This window comes from Streptopelia decaocto (genome assembly GCF_964273445.1).
Source record: "Streptopelia decaocto genome assembly, chromosome: Z".
Classification (NCBI taxonomy): Eukaryota; Metazoa; Chordata; class Aves; order Columbiformes; family Columbidae; genus Streptopelia; species Streptopelia decaocto.
Genome location: NC_138657.1, coordinates 10,849,360 through 10,874,984, shown reverse-complemented (window position 1 = coordinate 10,874,984; position 25,625 = coordinate 10,849,360). Strand labels below are relative to the sequence as shown.

The 25,625-nt window shown below is 43.1% G+C and overlaps 1 protein-coding gene across 1 annotated transcript in view; it reads left to right on the top strand.

Moving 5' to 3' along the window:
- Nucleotides 1–16,880: 16,880 nt before the first annotated feature.
- Nucleotides 16,881–25,625, top strand: part of UGCG (UDP-glucose ceramide glucosyltransferase) — a 30,279-nt gene continuing 21,534 nt past the window's right edge. Inside the window, exon 1 of the mRNA XM_082074869.1 lies at nucleotides 16,881–17,238. Within this exon, the coding sequence (XP_081930995.1) occupies nucleotides 17,141–17,238 (98 nt within the window). The 5' untranslated portion in view covers nucleotides 16,881–17,140. The remainder of the gene's footprint in view (nucleotides 17,239–25,625) is intronic.

Genomic DNA, 25,625 nt, shown 5'->3' with positions numbered 1-25,625 from the left:
TTGGCCGGAGCATGGAGAAACTGTGCCTGGCTACAGTCCAGGTTTTCCCTTGCAATATGCTGTATTTCTTGGACTCTTTGAGTGCCAGGCATGACACTCATGTATATTACACAAGCCCCTGTTCCTTTGTTACCAGTGCTAGTGTTGGGCATGCACATGAGGAGGACATTCTTGCCCAGAAGAAATAAAAGCTGGGGCAGGGCTTCCTGAGGCTCTGTTTGCTGGCAGTGCTTTCAGTCCTACTAAAACTGCTACCCAATGAGGGAATGTCACCTCTGAAGTACAGAAAACAATATATAATGACTTGACAATAGACAAGGACAAATGTGACTTGAAATATAGCTCATTAATAAAAATATCTATAGAAATTAACAAATAGCTTAATGGATTGAATCCTTCTATGAGAACAAAAAGGGGAACTTACTTGTTCTGAAACATAACTTCCTAGTTTTGTACAGTGTATTTATTAAGACCACGCAGTTGTATCCTGGAATTTTATGAAGCATTAATTATAATATGAAAACTGGAAGCCACTGTTCTTACTGGTGAGTTTGTTCTTGCAATATTCCTGGATAAATCCTGCCAGGATTAAAGGAAATAATGCTAAATGTGTATCTGATTTCTGCCTTCCTGGAAGGTCTCAACTTTGGTGGACTTAAAAAATATTCCATCTAGTATGTCTTATGCAGAAGCACCTCAAAGAACTTCAGAAAGGAATATATTTGGCAATGTAATTTGATACTTCAGCTAGCACATGAAGTGACTGATGCATAATGGTTTCTGTTGGGCATGGGATGGCATCTCAGCTTTGTTTTGCCATGAAACAGACTGTCAGGCAAGATATCGCAGTTCTACCCTACTCTAGAGCTGATAAGATGCAAAGATGAAAATAGGAGCGCAGAAGCTCGCACCTTCTGGGGTTTCTTCCTACATTGGATGGTTGGGTCATGTAGATACAGGGGAGTAAAACATCTGTGAGAAGACTGAAGTTACTATCATTACTCCAAGACAATTTGTTGTGCATGTTCTCCTATTCTCAGTAAGTGTCAGGTGGCTTAAGAAGTCCATCACCGGGGTGAACTGAGGGACAGAAGAAAGGTTGGCCCTGCGTGAAGATGACTGACGGAAGACTTCACACTGGTACCATGACCTTGCTTTCAAACTAATCTAAACTTTGTGCTATTGAGTCCCGCTCCCACAGAGAAGGATGATGGTATTGGGTCTGGAGGGAGACAGCTGGATGTTAAGTGAGTTTTACCAAGTGTTGATCTCACTGGCTAACGTGAAAAAAGTAATTTAGAGTGGGGTCAATGATCTTTACAGCTCTACGAAGTAGATTAATGTTTTTGAGATTCTTTCCTCTGAATGTGACTTCCCAAATTGTTCAAAAACTGTAAATAAAAATAAGACCTTAATTGTCATGTGGCCTTAAGTAGTCCATTAAACTTTGTATCTCAATTATCCTTTCAGTAAAATGGTGATAATTGTACCTGCTTGCCTCACTGAAGGGTTGTGAGAATAAATTATTGCTCATAATCAGCTTGCAGGCTGACAACAGATGCCTTTTAAACATTCAAAAAGGGAAGGGAACAGTTAACGTTCACCAAAAAAAAACCCACCAACAACAAAGGAGCAGAGGGAAGAAAAGATCACAGCTAAAACTTGCTTCCATGGGTGCGCTTTCCACTGTTTCTCACGTAGTATAGTGATCACTTCAGGACAAAATCAGCCAGGCAGATGATAACAGTGCTGAGACACTCCCGGCAGGATTTCCAGTGCAGACCAGCCCTGCAGCAACTCCTGCTCACGGCTCATCAGGATCGCTGTGGGAAGTGCACACGAGAGCGAAGGAAAAGAGGGCTACTCGTCTGTTTGCTGTTGCTTGTAATGGGTTTGGGTAGTATTCCTCCCAGGCCTCCTTGAAAACACGCTGGTACCTGGGAACACTTCCACAGGGAGCAGTTATGAGATACTATGGTTGATGTAGTCCTGCTAACAATATTTGTAAACTGCAGAGCCCTATAGATAGTGATACACTTTGCAAAGGAAATGGGACATGGTTGCTTCACCTGTGCAATCAGTGAAACAAGGTTCTGCATGTTCATACACCCATGTACAAGCAAGAAAGGCACAGAAAGATATTATTGTCACCTGGACTCATCAAAATGCCACAGAGACAGTAAAGTATCAGAAGGCACTGGGCAAGATAGCACAAAATGCACTACCTTCTTACATTCGAATTGTCTGATACATGCCCTGCCATGTAAACCACTGCAGTACTGACAGTGCTTGGCTGTTGGTATGGATGGTATCACTTGAAGGCACTTACTCTCAAGTTGAGATTGCTTTCTGCATCCATACAGAAAGGCTTTCACTTTCTAAAATGTATGTATGTCTGTTCCTCAAGGTGAGGAGCTCTGGGCATGCTAGGCCTCTGCCTACAGTCAAAATCCAACAATGCCAAATGGATGTAGAGTAATAGAGAGAAGTTAAAATCTTGGTCAGGACATCTCATGTCAATGTTTTGCTTATGTCCATCAGCCAAACGGTTGTCATTTCATTTTTCCCAGGCACTGAGTGGAATTTCTTCTGATTAGCCTTTCTCCTGCTTCTCCCATCTGCTAGAGCCAAGGAATTAAATCTGCATGGAATAAAGCCTCATGTTTTCCCTGGCCATAAAATTCAGATCAGTGTGGTCAGGTTTTGATTAAGCACTAATAAATTTCACACCATTTGAATTCATGTTCTCTGACAGTGACAAAAATAAGCTTTTTTCTAAGACTTAAGATTGCAAAAGGTGTTGCATAAATATGATCATCTTGCTCGTAAGCAGGTTTGTAAATAATCTGCTATGTAGGTAGAAGAGGAAGGCAATGGACTGTTAGCACTAAAATACCATGTACCATCTGGGGATGGGATTAAAAGGCAGTGAAAAAGAAAGGTCTGGGCATAAATTTGGAAACTTTTCTTAAAGATGTTTAAAGGCATGAATCTTAAGACAGACAGACCACATAATTCTAGGACTCAGGTTAATGTTTCTAATGGGAAAAATCTCTTGTGGGGTGATGGCAACTATGGTTTTAGTGTCCGAAAACCAAAGTTCTGCCCTGACAGAAAGACTGGAAACAAAACCCTACTCCATTCTGAACTGGCTGAAAATCAGCACAGTTCTGTCCCTTGAGCAAAAATTAGTTTTTTCTAGACCTGGTATACTTGAAAAATAATGGAAATTTAAAAACAAAACAACCAAAACAACAACAAACATAAATCAATCTAAGTTGAAAAAAAGGTAGGAAAAACATGCTGAACCTTGGGGAAGGAGGGAGAAGGTTTTTTTCTGCCCTGTGTATTGCTGATGGTATGGTTGGCACGGCATGCATCACAATCACAGTCACGAGAGATACACAAGTGTATGCTGCAGATATTCTCAGTAAAGCTCTTAGTCAGTAATGACTCCGAGTGCTGCACTTCATTACATATCACCAGAAATATGTAATTCTGTGGGCCAAACATTCCTGCACATTGCTGTGACAGCAGGCCCTTCATTCATTTTGGTGAGAAATCCCGCTTGCAGAGTGGTGATGGCGATTTCTCTGGTGAGCTGCACACACAGTGCTTATTGCAAGCCAGACATACACATGGGCTTTGTAAAAACAACGATGTGCCCCAAACCCATACAGCACATGGCTATATTTCCAAACACATTTGCTGTATATTTTTCTGAATGACATTCTTACAATGTATTTCAGTGACCGTCAAGACTTATGAAGGCCTCCACCTCCCCGATTGATCCACTTTTCCTGTTGCCTACCCAAGCTGGCTCTGTAACAACAAACATTTATTTGTTTTGTTTCTGCTTTTTGTTGTCATTGTTGGGTTTTGGTGGTTTTGTTTCTTTGCCTGTTTTTTAATTATGCTTTTTTTTTATTATAACCACCCTTTCATTTCATCTTCTTTTTTTTTTTTTGGTATGAGACCTCTCCTCTGTTCTCAGCTATGTGAGGTGAGTTCTTTGCTCCTTTGCAGCAGATCTAAGTAAAGCAAGAGTGATAAAAAGGGGACTGGAAAACTCCTGTATCTAGCCAGGAGAGGATTTTTTCCATGCAGGCACTTCAGAAGACAGATCTCTGAGCCACAGACCTCCTCAGAAAACCTACCCTGCAGCAGATCAAGGCTGGGGATAGCGAGGAAGCTGCAGACAGACCTGCAGCACATAGGAACATGCCAGAGGCTTTTTGGACTTCATCTAGTCTTGCAGGGCTAAGTATCTGGAGAGTTTATAGCCACCATGGCCTTCTTTTTGCCTGCCCCGCACCTATAGCAGAAAATCTCAAACCCTGTATTTTAAGTATGACTTACAATGTACTTCATTTTACTGTAATTTATATATCATTAAGTCTGGAGTACAACTGCTACCTCTCTTTAAAAATCGAGGGCCTGCGAAGGGATCTCAAATGGCAAGTAAGTTGCCATGTGAATATCTGGACCAGCCAGAGAAGTCTGAGTTTTTCTTTTTGCCTTTTGGGAAAACAGATTACTTCATGCCATGCATAGAAGACCTTTGAAGGTCCCTTCCAACCCAAACTATTCCATGATTCTATGATTTTATACATAGCTTTATTGCCCAGTGAGAGTTTGTTTACCAGCTCCATTCTTATCAGTAGGTAACTGTGAAAAGACTCAGAGGAGAATAAGTTCCTGTTGGAGACAGTCTGGAGTTTCTTTTGAAGCCACACCTGTTTGTATGACATAAGCCTCTTAGGTGAGCCTCCTGATCTCTCATGGAATTGACAGAGTATGTCACACCCCAATGAAAGGCAAGTCGAGGCTGTATGAGCACATAAACACACGTGCAGTCTTCAGACTGCCAAGCAACTTTGTGCATTTAGCCATATCTAATGTTTGAACTCTCTCTCACACACACACAACACATTTGTTGACTGAGTAACATTTCTCTTTGCTTGAGACTGAAAAAGAAAGTGCAGGAGAGGGTACACAAAAAGTTTGTGATGGAGTCAGCTAAAGAAAAAAATGCCTACTGGCTTCAGATGCCTTGGTCCTTAAGGGTGTGATACCAGAAGTAAAATGTAGTATTTCCATATCCAAACTTACCACAACTACATGCCCGATATAATAAAAACCAGAGCAAGTCACTAAGAAATGGATGAGAAGATACAATCTTGTTAACAGCCCCTTTCAGAGGATGCAGTAATTTGTAGACATTTGCTTCCTACTTATCAAAATTAACCGTCACGCCTTACACCGACACCACTGGGTTGGAATACATGACACAAAGCAATGGTGATTCATGGTGACAAGTATGTAGAATGAACCTGTTCCCTGTATTTCAGATAATCCACCCAGTTGTGATTTGCTGGTGATGGACTGAACTTCTTGTCCTTAGGCAAAGGGCACACCAGCTGTGTCTCACAGACATGGTGCCAACGCTTCCACAACATCTCCAAGCTCACTCAAGGAAAAACCTATTCAAGAGTAGTTTTGTCTGCCACGGGGCTTTTGGGCACAGACAGACAAGCAGGAGGACAAAATCAAGCGCTAACCCTGTGGCTTTCACCTTCACACTCTGGGCTGAGGTCTCAGACTTCAAAGAAAGTGAGGGAAATTGGCCTTCCATTTTTCAATAAACGAAAACAGATCATGCTCCTGTACAATGTAAAATTTTGATGGATCCTGCAGCTGTTCCCACTGTTTCTTCCTTGATGTCTGGGTTGATACCACCAACATTGACACAACAGCAAGCAGCTGCTTCTGCTTTTGTTCCTGCAAGACTCTGCTCTAACAAACATCAGCATGCTTGATGACAGACAGTGATGGTTGGTAAGGGCAGTTGACTCCAGAAGCAGGAAAGTATATATTCCACTTCAGGGGCACAATTTTGGACACATTCTGCCCTTTTGTCCATACCAAATCAAATTCATTCCTGTCTGTATACCTTTCTATAACATTCGCTTTCTGGGTCAATGTCAAGAACTGAGCTGGGGGAAAAAAATCCTGAGTAAAAGCAGAAGTCACTACATGAAAAGACCATGATGCTAAGACCTCTAGTAATCCCACGTCTCTTCTAACTAGTAGTCCCCAGTGTGCATGCAGTTCACACAACACCTAAGAACTTAATATCTACAATGAAGAAACAAAAATGTTCTGCTTAAAGAAAGGAAAATATATGTTGAATTTTAGAAAATCATCATTCAAAATGCAGGCGTTCTTAGACTTTTCTCAGAGCTACATCCTCTGTAATACATCAAAGCTCAGCCTTCTCTCTCACCTGCTGTGTGCTTAATTATAAGAATATTCCATTGTGAAGAAATTTAGAAGAGCATTAAACTGTGGAGCTTTTGTAATGGCCTTAAATGGTAACTAAAACTTGTTAATTTCCCCATCAGCTTTCCCTGGTTTCTTAACAAGTAACTCATGTCAAGCAGGATGTGACAACACAATTAAGGGTGATCTTTCATTTGCGGAGAACCTAAAAACACTATTGAATATTTTTAGAAGCAGAAACTCAGATAGCATCAGTTATCTGGACAGAAACTGAAAGCTCTGGTTTCAAACTGTGCCTGTCTAGACTCAATGTATATTAGTCTTCTGAGCCACTTAACAGCTGCTTCACTGTGAGAGTTCTAATTAAATAACCACAGCAGAAATACAAAGCACCACAAAGACATCACAGGAAACTTGGCAGCTCACACATGTCAGGTCACTGTGTTAGTTCCCTGTTGTCATTGTGTCTAAGTGGATGGTCATCCCTGTGCAAAGCCAGAGCCTGTAACTAGCATGGAAAATGGGCATAGATGTGTGAGCGTGGTGAGAACATCTGAGACACTGATCTGAAACTCTGTGTGACGGGTGCCCCACTGTTTCAGCCAGTCTCAGCTCATCACACTCTGTGCAGGAGTGGCCACCCAGGTCATCACGACCTATTAGCATTGCCCAGTTCAGCATGTAATTGTGAAAAGGGGCGTACAACTGCAACCTTGCAACAAAAGGGTGGTTGTACCGTTCTGGAAAAAACATTTATCTGTTTAAACAGCAGGTCTGGACTACACTATAAACACATTTTTTGGGAAGCAGAGCTTCTTAGGTACCAGGCCTGTTACTTGAAACACAGGTAATGCTTTTGCAGGACATATACATGTATTTGACATGGTTAATATGACGCGATCCTGAGAAAGAGTGGGGAAAACTTTCTCAGGGTTGTGGTGAAATTTGCACAGCAGTTTTCATCACATTCCTATGAAGACAGCTATAGTTTTTGAGCTTGGTTTCACAAAATAAGGAAACCAGGATGTCAGAAACAAAGTGGTAAGAACGAGAAGGAGCAGTAAAAGCTAAGTGAGCAACTCTGGGATCATTCATATTTGATTGATTGAAATATCATGTTAACAACTATTTACAAAGCAGTAGTTTCTAAAACACTTAGGTAATAGCCACTTTTTTTTTTTTTTTTTTTTTTTTTTTAAAGCAGTCTGAAAAAGCCAGCTGAGTTTTTGTCTAGCAATTTCAGCTGTGTATTTTTATCCTCAGGTTACACTGTCCCCAGCTTCCTTCAGTAGCACCCATGTAGAAACTGGACAAGTCAAGCTGTCCCTTTCAATCACTGCTAGGAACCTGTGACTCTGCAATGAGAACCAACACAGGGGCAGAACCAATGTCTCAGGGAGCTCTGGCTACTCGTACAGAACTGTTCTTTCTGTCTTCAGCCTGCACCTCCACTCAAATTCTGGGAGATTGCATGCAAACACTCGCAGATATCAAGAAGATCTCAGCACTCCATGAGGGAGTATTCCTGAATGCTTGGCAGATGTGTAGTGGTTGGGGAAGACACAAATACAGCTCATATCTTTGCAGGTGCTTGTGAAAGAGTCATTCCTTAGGGATGCTTCTGACAAAGCTAGTGGACCATGCTGTAATTCTGACCCTTGAGACATTAGTAGGAAACCCTGTGAAGTGTCTTGATGACTATATTCAACCACAGGAGATATCTTGTAATCAAGGTGTTAACTGCGGACTTGAGAAATTGCCAGGCACTCCACCTCAAGGCGGGGCTGAACTTGATTTCTAAGCCAGATATCTTTCCAAAGCACATATTTCCTCCACTCCCCATATATTGGGGTGCTTTGATAAGTAAGGACAAAAACATCTTCAAGATTTTGCTCACCTACCTGGCCAAGGCAGTTTTGCTTCCAGTCTCTCCTGGCTGCAGTAGTGAGAGAGGACTGAGGGCTTTCCAGCTGCTCCTGGATCTGCTTCCACTGAACTCAGGAACCACATCCCACCCTCGCCACCATTTTTGTACCTAATGTGTCCAGTGTTTGGGCCCAGGAGCACACCAGTTGCTTTCTAAAGGACTAATTTCTGTGTTAGTTTCTATAGATGCATCTAGCAATATTATTTGTATTTATTCATATTTTTGGACCATCAAGAGTTTGTTGATGGAAGCATCAAACATTTGTTGATGAAAGCATCAGACAGTTTAAAATGTAGTGTCATATTCAGTCAAGAAGCATCAGTGTTCACTTCTGTGGTTGGAATCTGCTCTCACTATCATGTTTTCCCTTTATTTCATCCTTTCTGACTCTTGTTCTCAGGTTAAAAAAGCACTTACCTTTTGGTTCTCTAGCCCAAGAGGGCCCTCCAACCCCAATTTCTATTCTGTTGCTCTCAGACTAAATTCTTTCCCCCAGTTCTAGCTCTTGCTGGTTACCTTTGGTTCCTAACTCCCTGAACAATGTTGCCTTTATTGAATGTACTAAGGCTTTGAAATTGGGCTTGAGTGCCCTTGGCAGGGTTAACAAGAATGCAAAAAGCAAAAAGGGTTGCTAGATGCCAAGAACTGGGAGTGTCTGCTTGGGTCCAATGTTTCAAAAAAAGCAACCTATGTATTGCTATTGGTAGTATGCATTTTAACTTGCACTCAGCATTTATTTATGAGAGATTTTTATTTACACTAATGTTTGTATTGATGGAAACTCTCAGAAACTGTCCCATTGAGTGAAAGCTTACTCTTGGAAAAGTTGTGCAATATTTGCCTGTCTAATCAATTTGCAATTTTGTTTGATTCTTCTCCCTGTATTTATAAAACTGAATTGTCCATACAGGACAGTAACCATTATGAGGTGATGTCAATGAAAAAATAAATCAGTCAGAGTGAAAAGTCCATGCATAGTGTGTATCTCACTGGACAATGATCAATACACATTTTTTTTTAAGATACTCATGAAAAAATCAAAGTTGATTCTCGTAACTATTAATGAAGAACATAAATTTAAACCAGTATCTAAACAGAGCAAAATGTTGTAACACCTCACGACCTTCTCTTTCTCTCTTGATGTACATATTCAGTATTTCTCTACTGTGCTTTTTTTTTTGTTTTATATATATATATATATACACACACATATATACTGCTCAGCATGTAAAATTCAATTGACATACCCGCAAACAGCTTTAATTTTTAAAGGGAAGCTGTTTGCTTAATATTCATTAGATGGGTGACTTTCTAAACACCAGAACACAGAGATTATTTTTGAAACAAAGCTAGCTCCAAAAGTGAGAGGATTTAGTCTTATAAAAAGCCCAAACCAAGCCCAAACAAAAAAATCCACAACCTGAGCCTACAAATATATATACTGTTCCTTTTTGTACCTCAGATATCATTGTCCATGAAGGATTTGCATTAATTCCATGGGAAAAACTTCAGATGTGAAAAATATCACCGATATCAAGCTGTTTCAACCAGATGCTCTTACCCCTGATCGCCATCTCTTTTTCTCAGATCACCACACAGGGAGAATCTTGGCCATTCTCCTTAGCCTGTAGCTCAGCAATAATTGAAATACTGTGGCCAGATGGTTTTGTTTTCCAGGAGGTGGCAATAGCATCATATTACCCAGAAAAAATGTGTAATTTGTTTATAGGACATTACATTTTTTAAAAAGCAAAAGAAAAAACTGGTGTGTAGATATGGCCATTTTCTGGCAGTCTGTATATTGGAAAATAATGGGTTTTCATCTTAGAGAGATTATCCTTGTCCTGAACATGTCACAATAAAAATGAATGCAGACAAGGGAAGGTAAAGGAATATTTTTTTAAAAAGGCAGATGAAAATGGAAAAGAGGAGCTGTTAACACTTACTTATAACAAATCCACACTGGTTTTGCTCATTGATAACTGGAAGTTAACAGGAGAAACTCTGGAGTACGTAACTAAGGACCAGAAAGAGCAAACACATTTGAGGGTAGGCCTTGGAGAACAAACCCCTGTGAAACGTGTCAAAACTTAATCTAGGGAGTAAGCAAAGATGCAATGAGTTTGGATAAAGAAGAGACTCAGAAAACAAGAGGATAAGAACACTGGGCAAGGTAGGAGAAAGAGCCATTAAAATACAAGGGAGATTGAGCTCTACTGGGGCTCCAGAGTAAAGAACAAGAACATCAAAAGAGAGTCTGGGAAAAGTAGTAAAGAAGGGGTAGATATTCAGAACGTATGAAGGAAAAAAGATTGAAAAGCCTGCAAGGGCTCCTGACCAAAGTCAAACATAAAAAGGAACCTTACAAGAGGGGAGAGCAGGACAGGCAACCCAGAAGGAATACAGACACACTCTCTGAGCATGCAGGTGAAGCCACAGTCCATCTGGAGTTAAATCTGATGAGAAGTGTGAAGGACACTGTGAAAGCTTCTACAAGTACCCTGTAGCAAAAGGAATACTACAGAAAATGTGGGACCACTGCTGAAGTGGGGATGGTACCTGGTAACAAAGGACATGGAGAAGACTGAAGTACTCAGTGGCTACCTTCAGTGGAGAAGGATCAATTTAGGGAACATTGAACAGAACTGGACACACATGAGAGCATTGGATTTGATGGGATGCACACAAGTACTGAGGGAGCTGGCTGACACAGTCATGAGGTCACTTTTGATTGTCTTTGAAAGGTCCAGCACAACAAGGGAGGTTCCTTAAGACTGGGACAAAGCAAATATCCCTCTTGTTTTACAGAACAGAAAGAACTTTAGGTTGTTTAGCCTCATGTCAATCCCTGGGAACATGACAGATGAACTAATCCTGGAAACAATTCCTAAACATGTGAAGAACAAAAAAGCACTTTGGAGTAGTTAGCACAGATTTATGCAGAGTGAATCATCCTTAACCAACCTGATAGGCTTCTATGACCAAATGACTAGTTTGGTGAACAAGGGGTGACATCTAGATGTTGTGAATATGAACTTTAGCAAAGCTTTCATTACTGTCTCCCCCATAATATCCGCATAGATAAACTGACAAGGAATGAACTAGATAAGGGTACGGTGATAGAAAGTTGGCTGAACAGCCAGGCTCCAAGCCTTGTGATCAGTGGCAAGAAGTCCAGCTGGAGGACAGTCACTGTTGGAGTACATCAGGGGTCAATAGTGGGGCCAGTGCAGTTCAACATCTTCATTAATGACAGGGTGGAACCTCAGAAAGCTTGCAGATGATACAAAACTGGGAGGAGCAGCTGATACCACACATGGGTGGACTGCCATTCAGAGGAACTTTGAGGGGCTGGAGAAAAGTGCTGACAGGAACCACAGGAAGTTCAAGAAAGGGAAATGGCAAGTCCTGCATCTGCGGAGGAACAATCCCAGGCACCAGTACACACTGAGGGCCTGCTGTCTGGAAGGCAACTTTGCAGAGAAAGACCAGGGGGTGCTGGGGGACACAAAGTTGACCACAAGTTGCAATGTGCCATTGTGAAGAAAAAGGCAAACAGCATTCTGGTTCACACTGGTGTGTGCATTGCCACTACAGGAGAGGCATGGACATGGTGGAGTGAGTCCAGCTTAGGGCCACAAAGACGATGGAGAGATTGGAGCATCTCACAGGTTGAGAGAGCTGGGATGGTTCAGCGTGGAGAAAATAAGGCTCCAGGGAATGTTGCCAATGTGCACAAATACCTGATTGAGAGAAGTAAAGAAGATGGAGGCAGACTGCAAACTAAGCAAACTGCTCTGGTTGACCCTGATTGAGCAGCGGGTTGGAATAGGTGATATACAGAGGTCTCTTCCAAACTCAACTGTTCTGTGACCCTGTGAAACTATTTGCTTTGGTTTTATAAATTTAATTCTTCTCCAAGTATTCCATAGTTCAATGCTCACTGAATAACTGTTTTCAACAGCAATACCTGGGAGACAGTTTATATGTTAGTGTAGACCTGGATTAGTTTCTCAAGAAAATTAACATGTAAATGAAACATTTGCATGGATCTTACAATATTGTTTGAGAACTATTTTTAAAAGTGCTTTCACATTCTCTTACAAAAGGATTTTTGAAGATCAGAAGTAGTGAAGTCTCCTTCCTCACAGGTTTGTACTTTGAGGCTTCTTTGTAAGCTGTATGATCAACTTTTTCTGTTCTTGGGCATTTGTGAGAGCTCTGGTGTTTGTTTTGTTGAGACACTCTATCAGACAAGAGACAGTCTGCACTACAGCTACCCTAGAACTGCATTTGTTAAACCTCACGGGCCACATTACATGTGCTGATTAGAGAGCTTGTTATTGCCAAATAAAGAGGATACAGGCAGAGTTGTCCGATAATGTTAGTCTCTCTCTCACCATTCTACTAGGCAGATGTTTTCTCAATATTTGCTCTAAGACTTGAATAAAATTCTGAACTCACTTAGGCAAGGAGATTAACAGGCAGAGAGCAATTGCATACATTTTTATATCAAATCCAACTAATGATTGCATACAAATGGATCCAAACAAGAAGAACCTGCAACATAGAACATTTGTATAATAAAAAACATGCTGAGTGGTAACATACACATTTTGTTCAAAGAAAAGGAACAAAAAGCTATTTTAATAAGAGGTTACTCATAGATATCCAACACTCTGCTTGGCCTTGGAGGCAGACTTTTCAGAGTTTAAATTATTAAAACTTAAAACTTTATTTCAAAGACACACAATTCATACCAATGCATATTTCCTCTATAATAAGGTATTTTACAAAGCAGTTTCAGAGTGCAGATGCATGAATGGATCTAATCATTATGCACAGGGAAAACTTCCACTGTCTGCCTCCTTATTTCCATATCTTCATAAAGAAAAATGCATGTAAGCAAGATAAAGCTAATTTGTTCTTGCCTTCTATTTGCCCAGAATCTCAGTGATATAATTCTGAGCAGAAAGAGTAATAGAAAAGTGAACTGGGGAGTGTATACTTGGAAACACTAACAAAGGCACACACAGGCTGTGAGATACCATTTCAGCAGATTTTAAATACATTTTTAACTGGAATTCAGGTGACAAACTCTTTTGCCATCTGAAGACGGAGAAGTATAATAAATCACAATTTTCTCTCTCCAGAGCTTATGTAAATGATGGTTTTCAATAGAAACTCTGACGGTTCAGAAGGAAACTGAAAAGTCTGTGTAGGGGTTAAAAGGTTCTACAGATATACTAGCACGAGACACTTTGTGGATTTGGTTTCCACAGTCTTCTCAGAAATAATACCAGTTTCACTACAGGTTAGCATACTGACTTTTTTTTCCCCAGTGATCTAATATGTATCTAATATATATCTGTGCAAAATTACCTAAGTGTTTATATCACATCATTTTGCTGTTGGAGCAACAAGTCTTATATCTAGGCCATTTAGGACCCTTAGGAAGGAGATTTCTATTAAAATAATATTTTTCAGTCTGCAACAAAGCTACACTCAAACACTGTTAACTAAATTCATCAATCTTTCAGCAAAATGATGAATGAACCAAGAACAGCAGCCCTATAGCACATGGAAGGGTTGTTTTTTTGTTTGTTTTTAATTTAAACACAGCACAAATTAGCATAAGTCCAAAGCATTTTATTAAAACACCAGGGTGTATCATGCCTCCGAGGCACGATGAGGCATCTTTGAGGAGGAGGCAGATTTGTACCATCTGAAGAACACTGTGAATTGTTGCATTTCAACTAACAGAGGCGAGAGCAGGAGCACATCCTCTACCACTGAACTGTCACAGCTCCAGATGGCCCCTTGCTCCAGGGAACCTTTACTCCTTGCTCCCCCACTAAGCTTAATATACCTGATTAAAGAATCCATGTGGCAGGGTTTGACTAGAGAGGTTACTCAGATCCAAGGCCTTACCCCACCTGATTTTCCTCCACCATGCTCCCAAAGAATCTCCTGAAAGTGTATTGGAGCTTTCCATTTGAAACCAGACATTGACCTGAGTGTTGGGTGCTGCAGCTTTTAACCTTAAACCCGTCATGAAAGATTTCTTTCTCCCCATACAACAAAGCCAGCAGGACAAAATGCTGTCCAAGGGAGGATGGCAGAAAGATGCGTCCTTTGCTAAACCAAAGTTATTTAGGCCAGCTTGGCAGTTTCCTGCGTAATATTATTTGAAGACTGCTCATACACTGGTGTGGTTTGCTGAACTATCATAGTCAGCAGCAGGTTAAACAACATCTCTGCATTTTATTTATGAAGAAGCCACAGCTAAGTTTGTTTGCATGGAGCCATTGACCCTAGCTATTGCAAAATAAGTAGCCTGTCAACATGATCTCCCAGGCGAACACCTTCTAGAACAAAGAATAGTTATTCAGCTCAATAGCTACTAAAAACAAGAAAAAAGTTTAATAACTGTGATCATTTGCTCAACTGACTATTGAAGACAGGCCCTCAATCTTCGTAAATTCACTGTACTTCATATCTTAATGCAAGCTACTGTTTTCCATAGGCTGTTTCTGCCTTGTAAGAGCGATGGAATCCAAGCAGATAAGGGTTATACCAGCTATATTCTAACAAATCATACAGATCAGCTCATAATTCTCCAGCTAGACTAGTCTTGTGACAGTGCCAAAACTGAGCATGACAACTCAAATCATGGCTAAAAAATTTATATAAACCTCACTGAGGCAATCTTAAGTCAATATAAATGTGATTGTTAGTCTCTAACTGCAGGAACAAATAGAAAAATGAAAAACTGCCTGCTTCTTTCAGTTACAAATGAGATATAGAGACACTCTGTGACAGGGGAATTTGAAAATCAAGGTGATTTGTTTTACTTGAAAATTTAAGGAAGCTTTACTAAGAAAACACTGAAGCCAGTGTAAACGTGGGAATCCATGTGAAGCAGGAACTAACAGACTACACAGCCAGTGTTGGCTCTAGTATGGACCGATACTTTACCTGTTCTCACCAGAGTTATCAGTAACTTTTCACTTTCCATTTTAAATCTTGCTTTTAATTCAAGTTTAGCCAATTTCTTGCAACACCATGTAAGATCCTAGCTTTTCTGAGAATAAGTTGCCTGTAAATCTCTACATCCTAACTTCTTATACACAACTAGAGCTACCCTGAAACCTAATTCTTCTAGTTTCAAAGCATTATGGTGACTAGAATGTTTTTTGAAAAAACATGACTCAGTTCTTAAGCAGAATTTATGAACACTCCTTCATCTGCATTAATAATTGAGGGCTGTGAAAGAAAAAAAACCTATTAGAGAGCATGCATACACTGTAGTGCTCAGCTTGTGCTGCTGGTCAAGAGTCCTGAGGACGGAGTGTACCTTCACATGTACAAGTAACCATGATCTCTTATGTGTGGTGGTGCTTCTTCCAGACTAGAAAGAACCTGCATCTTGCAAGCCCAGTACACAGGTACAGGCACTCAAGTAATGTTCTTTCCACAGCATAGCCCAGATTAATGGAGTTAAATTTAAAACAGTTAACGCAATACGTGTTTGCCTATTACACAATTAGCAGAAGAGATAAATTAACATTTCTGACCCCAGACCAAAAATGCTAGTGTAAACTGTAAAAGCCGAACAGAAGCACTGGGAAGTTTCTTTGTACAAAACCCATCAAAAAGAGGGGCAACATTGCAGTAACAGGAATTGATTTAAATGCTGCAATGAAATAAAGGCAAGACTAGATGGCTTAGATGATTAGTAACACACGACACTCACTAACTGGGCACTAGCCCAAAGCTAGCCAAGGCTGGTAATCACCAGGTTGCTTTATCGGTGCCTGGGCCTGGCTGATGCTGGCAGCAGCGAGACTGCTGGCACCAGCCCAGGGCTCTGGGAGGATCAGCACCCTCAGTGCCCTTCAGGTGCACACCTATGCCGGAAACAGCAATCCTGTCCTGCGGCTGTCACCAAGACAGCTTTATGAATCAGAAAAAGTAAATAAAAAAAATCACAGAATGGTTTGGTTTGGAAGAGACCTTTGAAACTCATCTAGTCCAACCCCTGCCATGAGCAGGGACATCTTCACCAGATCAGGTTGCTCAGAGCCCCGTCCAGCCTGGCCTGGGATGTCTCCAGGGATGGTTCATCCACCACCTCTCTGGGCAACCTGGGACACTGTTTTACCACCCTCACTGTAAAAAATGTCTTCATGTCGAGCCTGAATAAGAAAGGCTATGCAGCCCTGCCAGCCCACCTGCTTCTGCATGTAAAGCGCTGTGGTCTCGTCAGCGGTGGCAACAAGGACCTGCCGGGGCAGGGAGCGTTTTCAAAAGCCACCAGCAAAGCTGGAGGACACGGAGGGCGCGCCTGCTCCGCTCCCGCACGCCTCTCTGGGGTGACCTCCGGGCCGCACCCGCCCGCCAGCGCGGCCCCGGCTCCGCTCCCGCACCCCTCTCTGGGGTGACCTCCGGGCCGCACCCGCCCGCCACCGCGGCCCCGGCTCCGGCTCCGGTCCCGGCCGCTGCCGCCGCCCGGTGCCGCCGGCCCGAGGGGGACGCCGCAAGGTCACGCAGCCGGCGGCGCCGAGGGGAGCGAGGCCGGGCCGGGCCCTGCCCTGCCCCGGGGTAGTGAAGGCGCGGCAACAGATTTAACCGCCCGCCCGCCAGCAGTGCCAGCCCCGTGACTCCCCACCCGCCCTTCCAGGCGCAGCCGCGAGCAGGGGGCGGGCGCCGGCAGCAGCGGGCAGGCCGGGCCGGGCCGCCGGCCCCTCAGTGCGCGAACGGTTGGCGGCGCGGAGGCCGGCGGAGCAGTTGAGGCAGCAGCAGAAGCGGCAGCTCGGGAGCCCGCCCGCGACAGCCGCCGCTCCGCACGCCGACAGGCCGCCGAGCCGCCTTCCTTCGCTTCGCTCCCGCTCCACCGCCGGCTTCTGCTCGGGCCGCCGCGCCCCGGCGATGGCGGTGCTGGCTCTGGCCCTGGCGGGACTCGCCATCTTCGGGTTCATCCTCTTCGTCGTGCTGTGGCTCATGCACTTCATGTCCATCATTTACACGTAAGCGCGGGCCGGGAGAAGGGGGCACATGGCGCCGGCGTTGTTCCCTCACCCCCCTCCACCCCACCCACCCGCCCGCCATCGCACCGAGAGCGGCCCCGCTGCTGAGGAGACGGGCAGCGGCCTCGTCTCCCTCCACCGCGCCGCCTCCCCCGCGGGCCGGCGGCACCTCTTCTCCTCCTCTCCCCGCGGGTGTCAGGCACGGGGGGCCTTCCCGTCTCCCCTCCCCTGCCCCGGGGCCGGCGGTCTCAGCTGAGGGCCGGCGTGCTGGGAGCGTCCGCAGCCCGTGTCCGGCGGCCGCCGGCGTCAGGCCCGGAGGAACCCCGGGGGTCGGTCGGGCTGGCGGTTGCGGGGGCACAGCTGGTATCGGCCTTCGGGTAAAACCCGCTCTGCGCAGGTTTCTGCCGCCTGCTTTTGCACCGTGATCTTTGTTCCTTTGCCTCAGCGCTGGTAGGGAAGGCTCGGGTTTTGTTGTGTGCTGGTACACCTGTGCAGCCAGGCTTTTCTGCGGGTGGTGAGGGACAAACGTAAGCAGCAGTTACAAAGTGTGTGTTTTTTCACTGTGTGCTGAGTGTACAGTAGAACCAAAGCAGCGCAGTACCCTGTGCTGACCAGACAGAATTTTAGCTATAAGTACGCCTTTTTTTTTTTTAGAAATAATGGTAGGGCTAGTAAAAATATATATGGTGTGTCCGTACCCTTGGATAACTCCAAGGAAAAAATGCTTTAGCGTTTTATGAGGAGTGTTTGCATTTTGGTGGCCAACAAAGAAAGCAGATTCCTGCTTGAGCTTGGCAGAGGAATTGTCTGTGGGTACGTGGGGAAAGGATTAAGAACACACCCCTCTTTCTGTGAAGACCATGTTTTTACCCTCTTAAATAAAAGGCCACTGTTGCATCACTGAAGGGAATAAAAAAATCTGAATTTCTGTTTGCTTTACTTGTGCTTATCTGTTCTCCTTTCTTGCTGTTACACATGCATCTGATAGGTATCTGTGATAAACCTCAGCCCTTGTTGAAGGCAAAGCTCCTCTTGAGTTCGTGAATGCTAGAGAATTGCTTTTGGTACTCTTGGTCATGGTTGCCTTGTTCTTTATGTGAAATCACTTATAAGCTCTAATAATCTTCCTGTACTGTAGTTCAGTTGTCTTTAGATCTTATATTTACTGAAGTAACTAACTTCTTTCTTGAAAACTAGCAGTATGGGTTGTCTTGGGCACAAATGGCAGGATTTCAGAACTCGTGAGCTGCCTAGTAGGGGAAGAGAACATGGACTACCATGTGCACAGCTGATTCTGGACTGCTTTGAAGCTGATGAAAACAGCCCATTTCATGCTGAAACCTCTATCTATCAGATGAGCGTGTGTGATGTTGCTGCTCATAAATCTTTAAGGAAGAGTGGCAGCTGTGAGGTCCAGGAGATACATGTGTGAGAGGATAAACAGGAGAAAAAAGGATGAGATACGCTAAGAGACATGAGAGGAGAACCAGAGGAAGGGGACATTTTTGGGCAGTGCACACTGCAGGAGCTGTGACCCTCAAAGGGAGTACCTCCTGTGGAGGCTGCACATGGGAGCAGGGACACTCCTGGGTGGTCTGTGGGCTGCAGGTAGGTCATGCCAGAGCATGGCCTGAAGGGCCATGCATGCCAGAGCATCCCCTGAAGGAAGTGACCTGTGGGCAACCCATGCTGGGGTAGAGACACCCTGAGGGACTGTAGCCGGTGGGTGACCCACCTGTGAGAAGACTGCAGCCCATAGCAGACCCGTACTGGGGCAGAGACTGACAGAAGGGTTGCAGCCTGTAGGTAAGTCACTCTGGAGCACATACACCTGCTACAGCAGAGGAACAGTTAAGAAGCAACTGGCAGTGGAGAAAATGAGTAAGAAATGTGTCAGAAAAACCATTATGCACTGACCCTTGCCTCCTGTATTGCCTTGCTGAACGACTTGGGAAGAACTGAGTGTAAGAAGCAGTGGAAACAAGAACAGTTCAGACAGAAAGGTGGGGAGGAAAGGCCTCTGACTGAGGCTGATCCTGGGGAAGGAGGACAAATGCTGCTTCCCTAATAGGTTGGTTGTTTGTATTTTTTTTTCCAGTAACCAAATTGGTAACTAATTGGCTGTTAATTTGCAATAGCTTAAGTAGAGTTCCTTGAGTTGAGACTGTTTATACCAGTGACAGCAAACAGTTGGGAATGTGGGCAGCAGCTGGACCTGATGTGTCATGGGGCTGAAGTACTTGCCATGATGTGATTGATTTTTTTTTTTTTTTTTTAAATTGGGAATTTGTGTTACAAATGTATATATTGTATATGGTGAGTTAATCCAAGCAATATTTTAACAGGTGGAAAACTTGCCAGCTGTCAAGGGGATGGATAAGAATTGGGGTGATCTTGTCCCAGCCTGTGAGACCCAGAAGAAAAGTGTGCTTCCAGTAGGGCTCTCAAGTTACTGTCTCAGCAGGTTCAGAGCCAGGAGCTGACTGTCTTTGTCAGAGTAATGGGCTGGTAATAACAGGTCAACATAGTCTTCACTGCGAAAAGGTGGCCCTTGTAGCTGAGCAGCTGGTAGCACTGAAGTCACCGAATTGCAGTTGTGCCGGGTTGGCAGGCTGTTGTGTTGGAGCTGCCCCAGTTACAGTGATTTGGCAGATCTGTGGAAACAGGACCACTGCTCCCCATAGTGTAACCACGTAGCTGCCCTTTGCTTCCAGTGAAATTCAAGAGATGCTGGACACCTACAGCAGCCATCCCAGGGAGATGACCTTGCAGTGGCTGTGGTGGTGCTGGGAAACTGAAGCTGTTGGGATATAGCTGATGGCTGAAGAAAGCATTGCTCTGAGTTTGGAGCCTGTGCCTCTTGTGAGCGCTGACCTGCACAAGGGAGGAAAGCTGTGGGCTTGTCTAGTGGAATGGTATGTGGAGGAAGGGCCTTGTCCTGCAAGCAAGACACCCCTGTGAAGGGAATTAGCAGAGGGAGGTAACCAACTGTGTTTGTGTCAACTTCTGGAGTGCATTTATGGGGACTGGACCACAGATAGATGATTGTTAATTCCATGGCCTGAAAATTCTGGTGGCTGGACATTGTCGTTAGTATCTCTCATCTCATTGAGACTCTTTTGCCCTGGACAGCAGGCACATCCTACTGTACCCTTTCCTAGACCACTGAGGTATGAAGGAGTCTTCGGTTATAGATGGAAACTCCTTTTGATGTCAGTGGGAGGATGTAGTATTAGACACTGCACCTGTTACAGGAAGTGAAGAAGATGAAACTAATTGGTCTTCCTGTTAATTTTTTTTTTTTGGTGGACAGTGTTGTTGGTTTACTATTTTTTAAAGTCATTGGGGTAGGGGCTGTTTGTCCTTCATCTGCACTGCTTCTAGCAGTGCTGAACTAGTGAGTTGGAAGGGCTGATCTGTGCCACTGAAGAACTAAGATAATGTTGCAACATGTCAGCAAAGCTGTTGTGGCCGAGGCAGTCCTCCTCCTGTGGTTCCCCACTAGTATTTTAGATGTTTGATTTGGCAAAATACTTGGAACATATGTGAATTAAGTAGATAAATAGGATTGTTCAAGAAAGTAAGCTTTTTTGTCTTGAAGTGCTGTCAGCAGTTGTCAGGGTTAAGGTCATGACAGCATTTCAGCTGTGTTGGTTTGAGCTGTAAGTTTGGGATGTCTAAGGTACTATACAAGGTCTTGGTTGAGGAAGAGTATCTGTTCTTCCAGACTCCATTTGCAGAATCTGGTTCTTGCCACCTCTTTCCCTACTGCCTTCCCCACTTTGAGTGGTTTTGATTTATAAATAAGTATAGTAGGATGGGTTGATTTAATATTCCTTTAAAATAAACAGATGGGCCAAATCAATGAATGGCAAATAGCCACACTGTTAAGTCAAAAGGCAAATCTTTATAAATTGTCTAATGTATGTGATTATGAAATGGGTCTTGGTTTGGTGTTCTCTAAGTAATACACAGGCAGTGAACTAAAGGCAATAAACATGGAGCAAAAAGCAGGTTTTTATAGTTAGTGCAGTTTGTATGTGTTGCTATACAAAGCAAGGCTGTTGTGCTTGACTTATTGGAGCTGTTGTCCTTTATACCCAGCTTGGGACCTTGACTAAGACCCCTTCTTGCTTGTATATAGGATGTTCAGCCACCAACTGATCCAGTAGGAAGAGTTCAGTGTTGGAGATTATTTGATATACTGACTCTGAAACCATCTGAAGTTGTGTGGATAACTAAAATGAACTTTGAGAACTAAACCCAGATGTATAGCTGTATCTGAAATGGAAGACTGTGGGTATGATGTGCTAATAACGGAAACAGATTTATAAGTATTGGCTAAAGTGTTGTTCAGGAAACTGAGGAGTATATATTGATATTGTAGCAGACTACTAAAATGCTTAAGTAATGATTCTTACTAACTTCCATTCTAAGCATGTACAAAGGGCACAGTAGAGCTCTTAAGAAATCACGGAAAAAGTAAAACCAAACAAAAACCCCCAAAAACCCTCACAAAACCCCAAACAAACAAAAAACATCAAAAAGAAAAAAAATTTCCCCCACCCCACAACTAGAGCTCTTTTCTTGGGCTTTATGGCACTCTAACAGATCTTTTAGTTCTGAATCACTAGCTGGTAAGAGCTGTGACAGTGGATTTGCTGATTTAACTGTATTTCAAAATAGGTGGTTCTAGTTTAATAATGATAGGAGCTTTCTGAACATGTGCCTCTTTCTAAAATAAAGCTGGCAAATGAAGCCTACAGAACCTAGAAAATACCTTATTTAAGCATAATCAATCTGATCTCAGTTTCCTTACTATGTCTTCAGGCTTTAGTCTAAAAATGAATTATTGAGTTTATATTTTATTTTTCTCTGAATAACTCACTTTTAGTTGCTGATGATTATTTCAATTTGAACATGAAGTAGAGGTGTGTATTGTAAATTTATTCTGGGATTGATGAGAGGCAACAGAATGGCTTATAAGTTAAGGAAGTAAAATTAAATCTTTGACTTGCACTCAACATAGCAACAGAGTTCCTAGGAAATGTTTGGTAAATCTCTTAATATGTTTACATCTTGTTGCTTTATTTGTCTGGTCCCCAAAACCAGACTCATGGAGTTGTGTTTTGGTTTTGAGTCTCCATTGTTCTTATAACAGTTGTTGATCGCAATTTAAATATAGCACTTGCTGTAAATAACTTACTTTCTTGAAAGCATCTACAGTCAGTTGGCGCTGGGGTTGTTCTCAGTTCCCAGGTATAAGTGGGAATGGTAGTGCATGTCATTTAATTGATAAACACTATTGTATTTACCTTTTAAAAATAATTTTGTCTGTAAGTTACACTAGTCAATGAAGAAATAGTGAATTCTGCACTCATGTTGGCATTTGGACAATTGGGCCCATGTGCCGTGTCTGTGCGTGAAACCTGAGACTTTCAGATACATATAAATGTAATAACACACCTGAATCTAACTAGAAGCAATTAATAGACTTAGCGTAATGCATATGCACACATGGAGGAAATTCAGTTTGTACAGAGGCATAAAACTTAAGTTTCCTGAAGTACTTCTGCAGGACTGAAGAGCTTTCTGAATGTGGCTTTGACACCTAGATAAAAAACCCTGTATAGCCAACATTTGACTTCTTTTTTGTTATTTGAAGTCATTTAGATCTTCTGGTTAATAATTTATTACTGTATAATAATTGTGACCTTTTATTCTTAAGAAAATAATTGTATTTCTCTTGTCAGTATTCGATTGTCGTGCCACCTTGTTTTTCTCTTTGTTCCTCCCTTGCTGCTCAGCCCATGATTTGTGACCAGGCTTACCCTGCTCAGTTCTCTGGCCTGTCTGTTTGTCTTCTATCATCTCCTTTTGACATTTTGCTTGTTGATGGGGCTGTGTCTTCCTTTGAGCTGTCTTATATTTTCCACTGTCAGTGTCTGGCAATAGATTGGCTAAAGTAGCTGTTAAGAGCCATAGTAGTCATTCACTTTGCCATCATAGGGTTGCATTTACTTTGACTTGTGGAAGTGCTTCAGAGGCAGTCTTGTCACAGACAGGAGCCAGGAGGGCATGTGGTGTAGATCTGGTTTAGAAGGTGATCTTTAGAGAACTTGCCTGTTACTGCCAAGTGTTACCAGGCACAAGTGAACTAATATTTTGGTTAACTTTGGAGATAATGCAAATACTTGTTTCTGAGATTAGAGGTACCCTTCCCTCTTCTTGATGATCAAACAGAAAACTGAGAAGCGTGATTGTACTGGAGCTTCTCCATGCAGTGGCTGGAAGACGTCTAGCATGTGCAGAATGCTATGCCTGTGTTTGAGTTTGTCTTCATTCCTTAATTGAATGTTTTTTGAGCTTGAACCACATACATTGAAGTCTTCCAGGAGGGTTGTCTACTTCAGGGTAAATAGTTATTCCAGTTACACAGCTGATAAGCTTGATGGTAAATTGTTGGTAGCTCTAACAATAGATTGTTGTCTGTGATCTTGCATGTGTGGAACAGGGAACAGTGCAACCTCATGATCTGTATTAGTAATCTGTTAGAGGTAGGGGTGAGAGTCGGTTTTCCAGCATTGAGAAGGAAATCAGAGTGCTTCAGGCTGGAAATGCCTCTTGGAGGTTCAGTTCCAACCACCTGCTCAAAACTGGACCAAGTTTCAGCAGTTTGCTGTATGTGCAGTAGATAGATAGAGTAATGATAGCTTGTGATAGAAGAGGGAGACCACTGAAGAGGTGCTAAGCTTGAGATGCCCAAAATCATTTGGGTCAGTGTTAGGACCAGTAGTGTTTGACATCTTCATTAATGACCTGGAAGATGGGATATAGCAGCAAGTTTGCCCACAATACAGAACCGGAAGGAGTGGCTGATACACCACATGAGTGTGTTGCCATTCAGAGGGACCTGGACAGGCTGGAGAAATGGTCTGACGAGAACTGCATGAAACTCAACCAAGGAAAATGCCAAGTCCTGCATCTGGTGGGAATAGCTCCATGCATCAGCACAGGCTGGCGGCTGAGTGGCTAGAGAGCAGCTTGGCAGAAAAGAACCTGAAAGTGGTTAAATTGGTTGGATGCCAATTTAACTATGAACAGCAGTGTGCCTGTCGTGGCAAAGAAAGCCGTCAGCATCCTGAGTTGCATTTCTGGCAGGTTGAGGGAGGTGATCCTTACCTTCTATGCAACACAGTAAGGCTATGTCTGGGGTGCAGTGCACAGTTTTAGGCTTCTTGGTGTGAGAAACATGGATTTGGCTTAGGGCTATGGAGGTGGTGGGACTGCAGCATCTGACATAAAAGGAGGAACTGAGAACTGAGGCTGTTCAGCCTGGAGAAGGCTTGGGGGGGCAATCCCATCAGTGTGAGTAAATACCTGATTTTTGAGGGGGTGGAGAGATGTAAGGAAGACAGGGCAAGACTCTCCTTAGTGGCGCCCAGTGACAGGATGAGAGGCAACAAGCCTCATTCTAGTGAAAGACCCTTGTTTTAAACAAAGGAAGGCTTTCATGGTTGAACACTGGAACAGGCTTTCTGGAGAGATTTTTGGATGCTCCATCCTTGGAGACAGGAAAGGGTGACTGGACGGTCCTGAGCAACCTACTCTAGTTAACCCCACTTTGAGCCGTAGAGTTGGAGTAGCTGATCTCCAGAGGTGCCTTCCAACCCCTGTTGTGCTGTGATTTTGTGAAAGATGAGAGCCAGGCTGCTGCCTGGACTCTTATGAAGTGATAGACTCAGAAGGAGGTTGTGTGGAGGGTGTAAGCTGTATATATTGCTTATTTTCAACAAGCTGAAATTTATGTGATGCTATGTAGTCACAAGGTCTAAATTTAGGAGAAGACAGATCTGGAGAAAGCAGGAGTTAATTTTTTGTTATTTATGTTAAGATTGTGGTTGAATGAGTTTCTGTATTAAAAGATTAATAATTAGGGAAAGCAAAACAGTGCAGAGCCAGAAATCTGAGAGTGATAATAGTGTGGGAGAAACCCCATAATGTTGGAGGCAGTTAGGGCAAGGCCAGTTTTTTAATGGTTTGAGTTGTGAGGATAAGAAAGACTAGAAACTTTGGGGTGAGAGTATGGTAGTAGCATCTCTGAACATGAATGATTTCACAGTGCAAGGAATCAAGGCCTAGATTAGACTGTCTAGCATAGATTTAAAGGCAAGGAATTGTGGCAGACTGGATAGTATGCTTATGTTGAGAGGAGGGAAGATGGTGCAATAGTTGTGACAACTGGGTTTTAAAACCCCCAAAAAATGGGGTTTTGTGGAAAGCGAAGAGAGAACACTATCAGAGTAGGTAAAGTGGAAATGAAATGGGTTAGGTTAGTGCCACCCATGAAGCTTTTGGAGGGAAAAAAGCATCCAGGTTTGTATGTC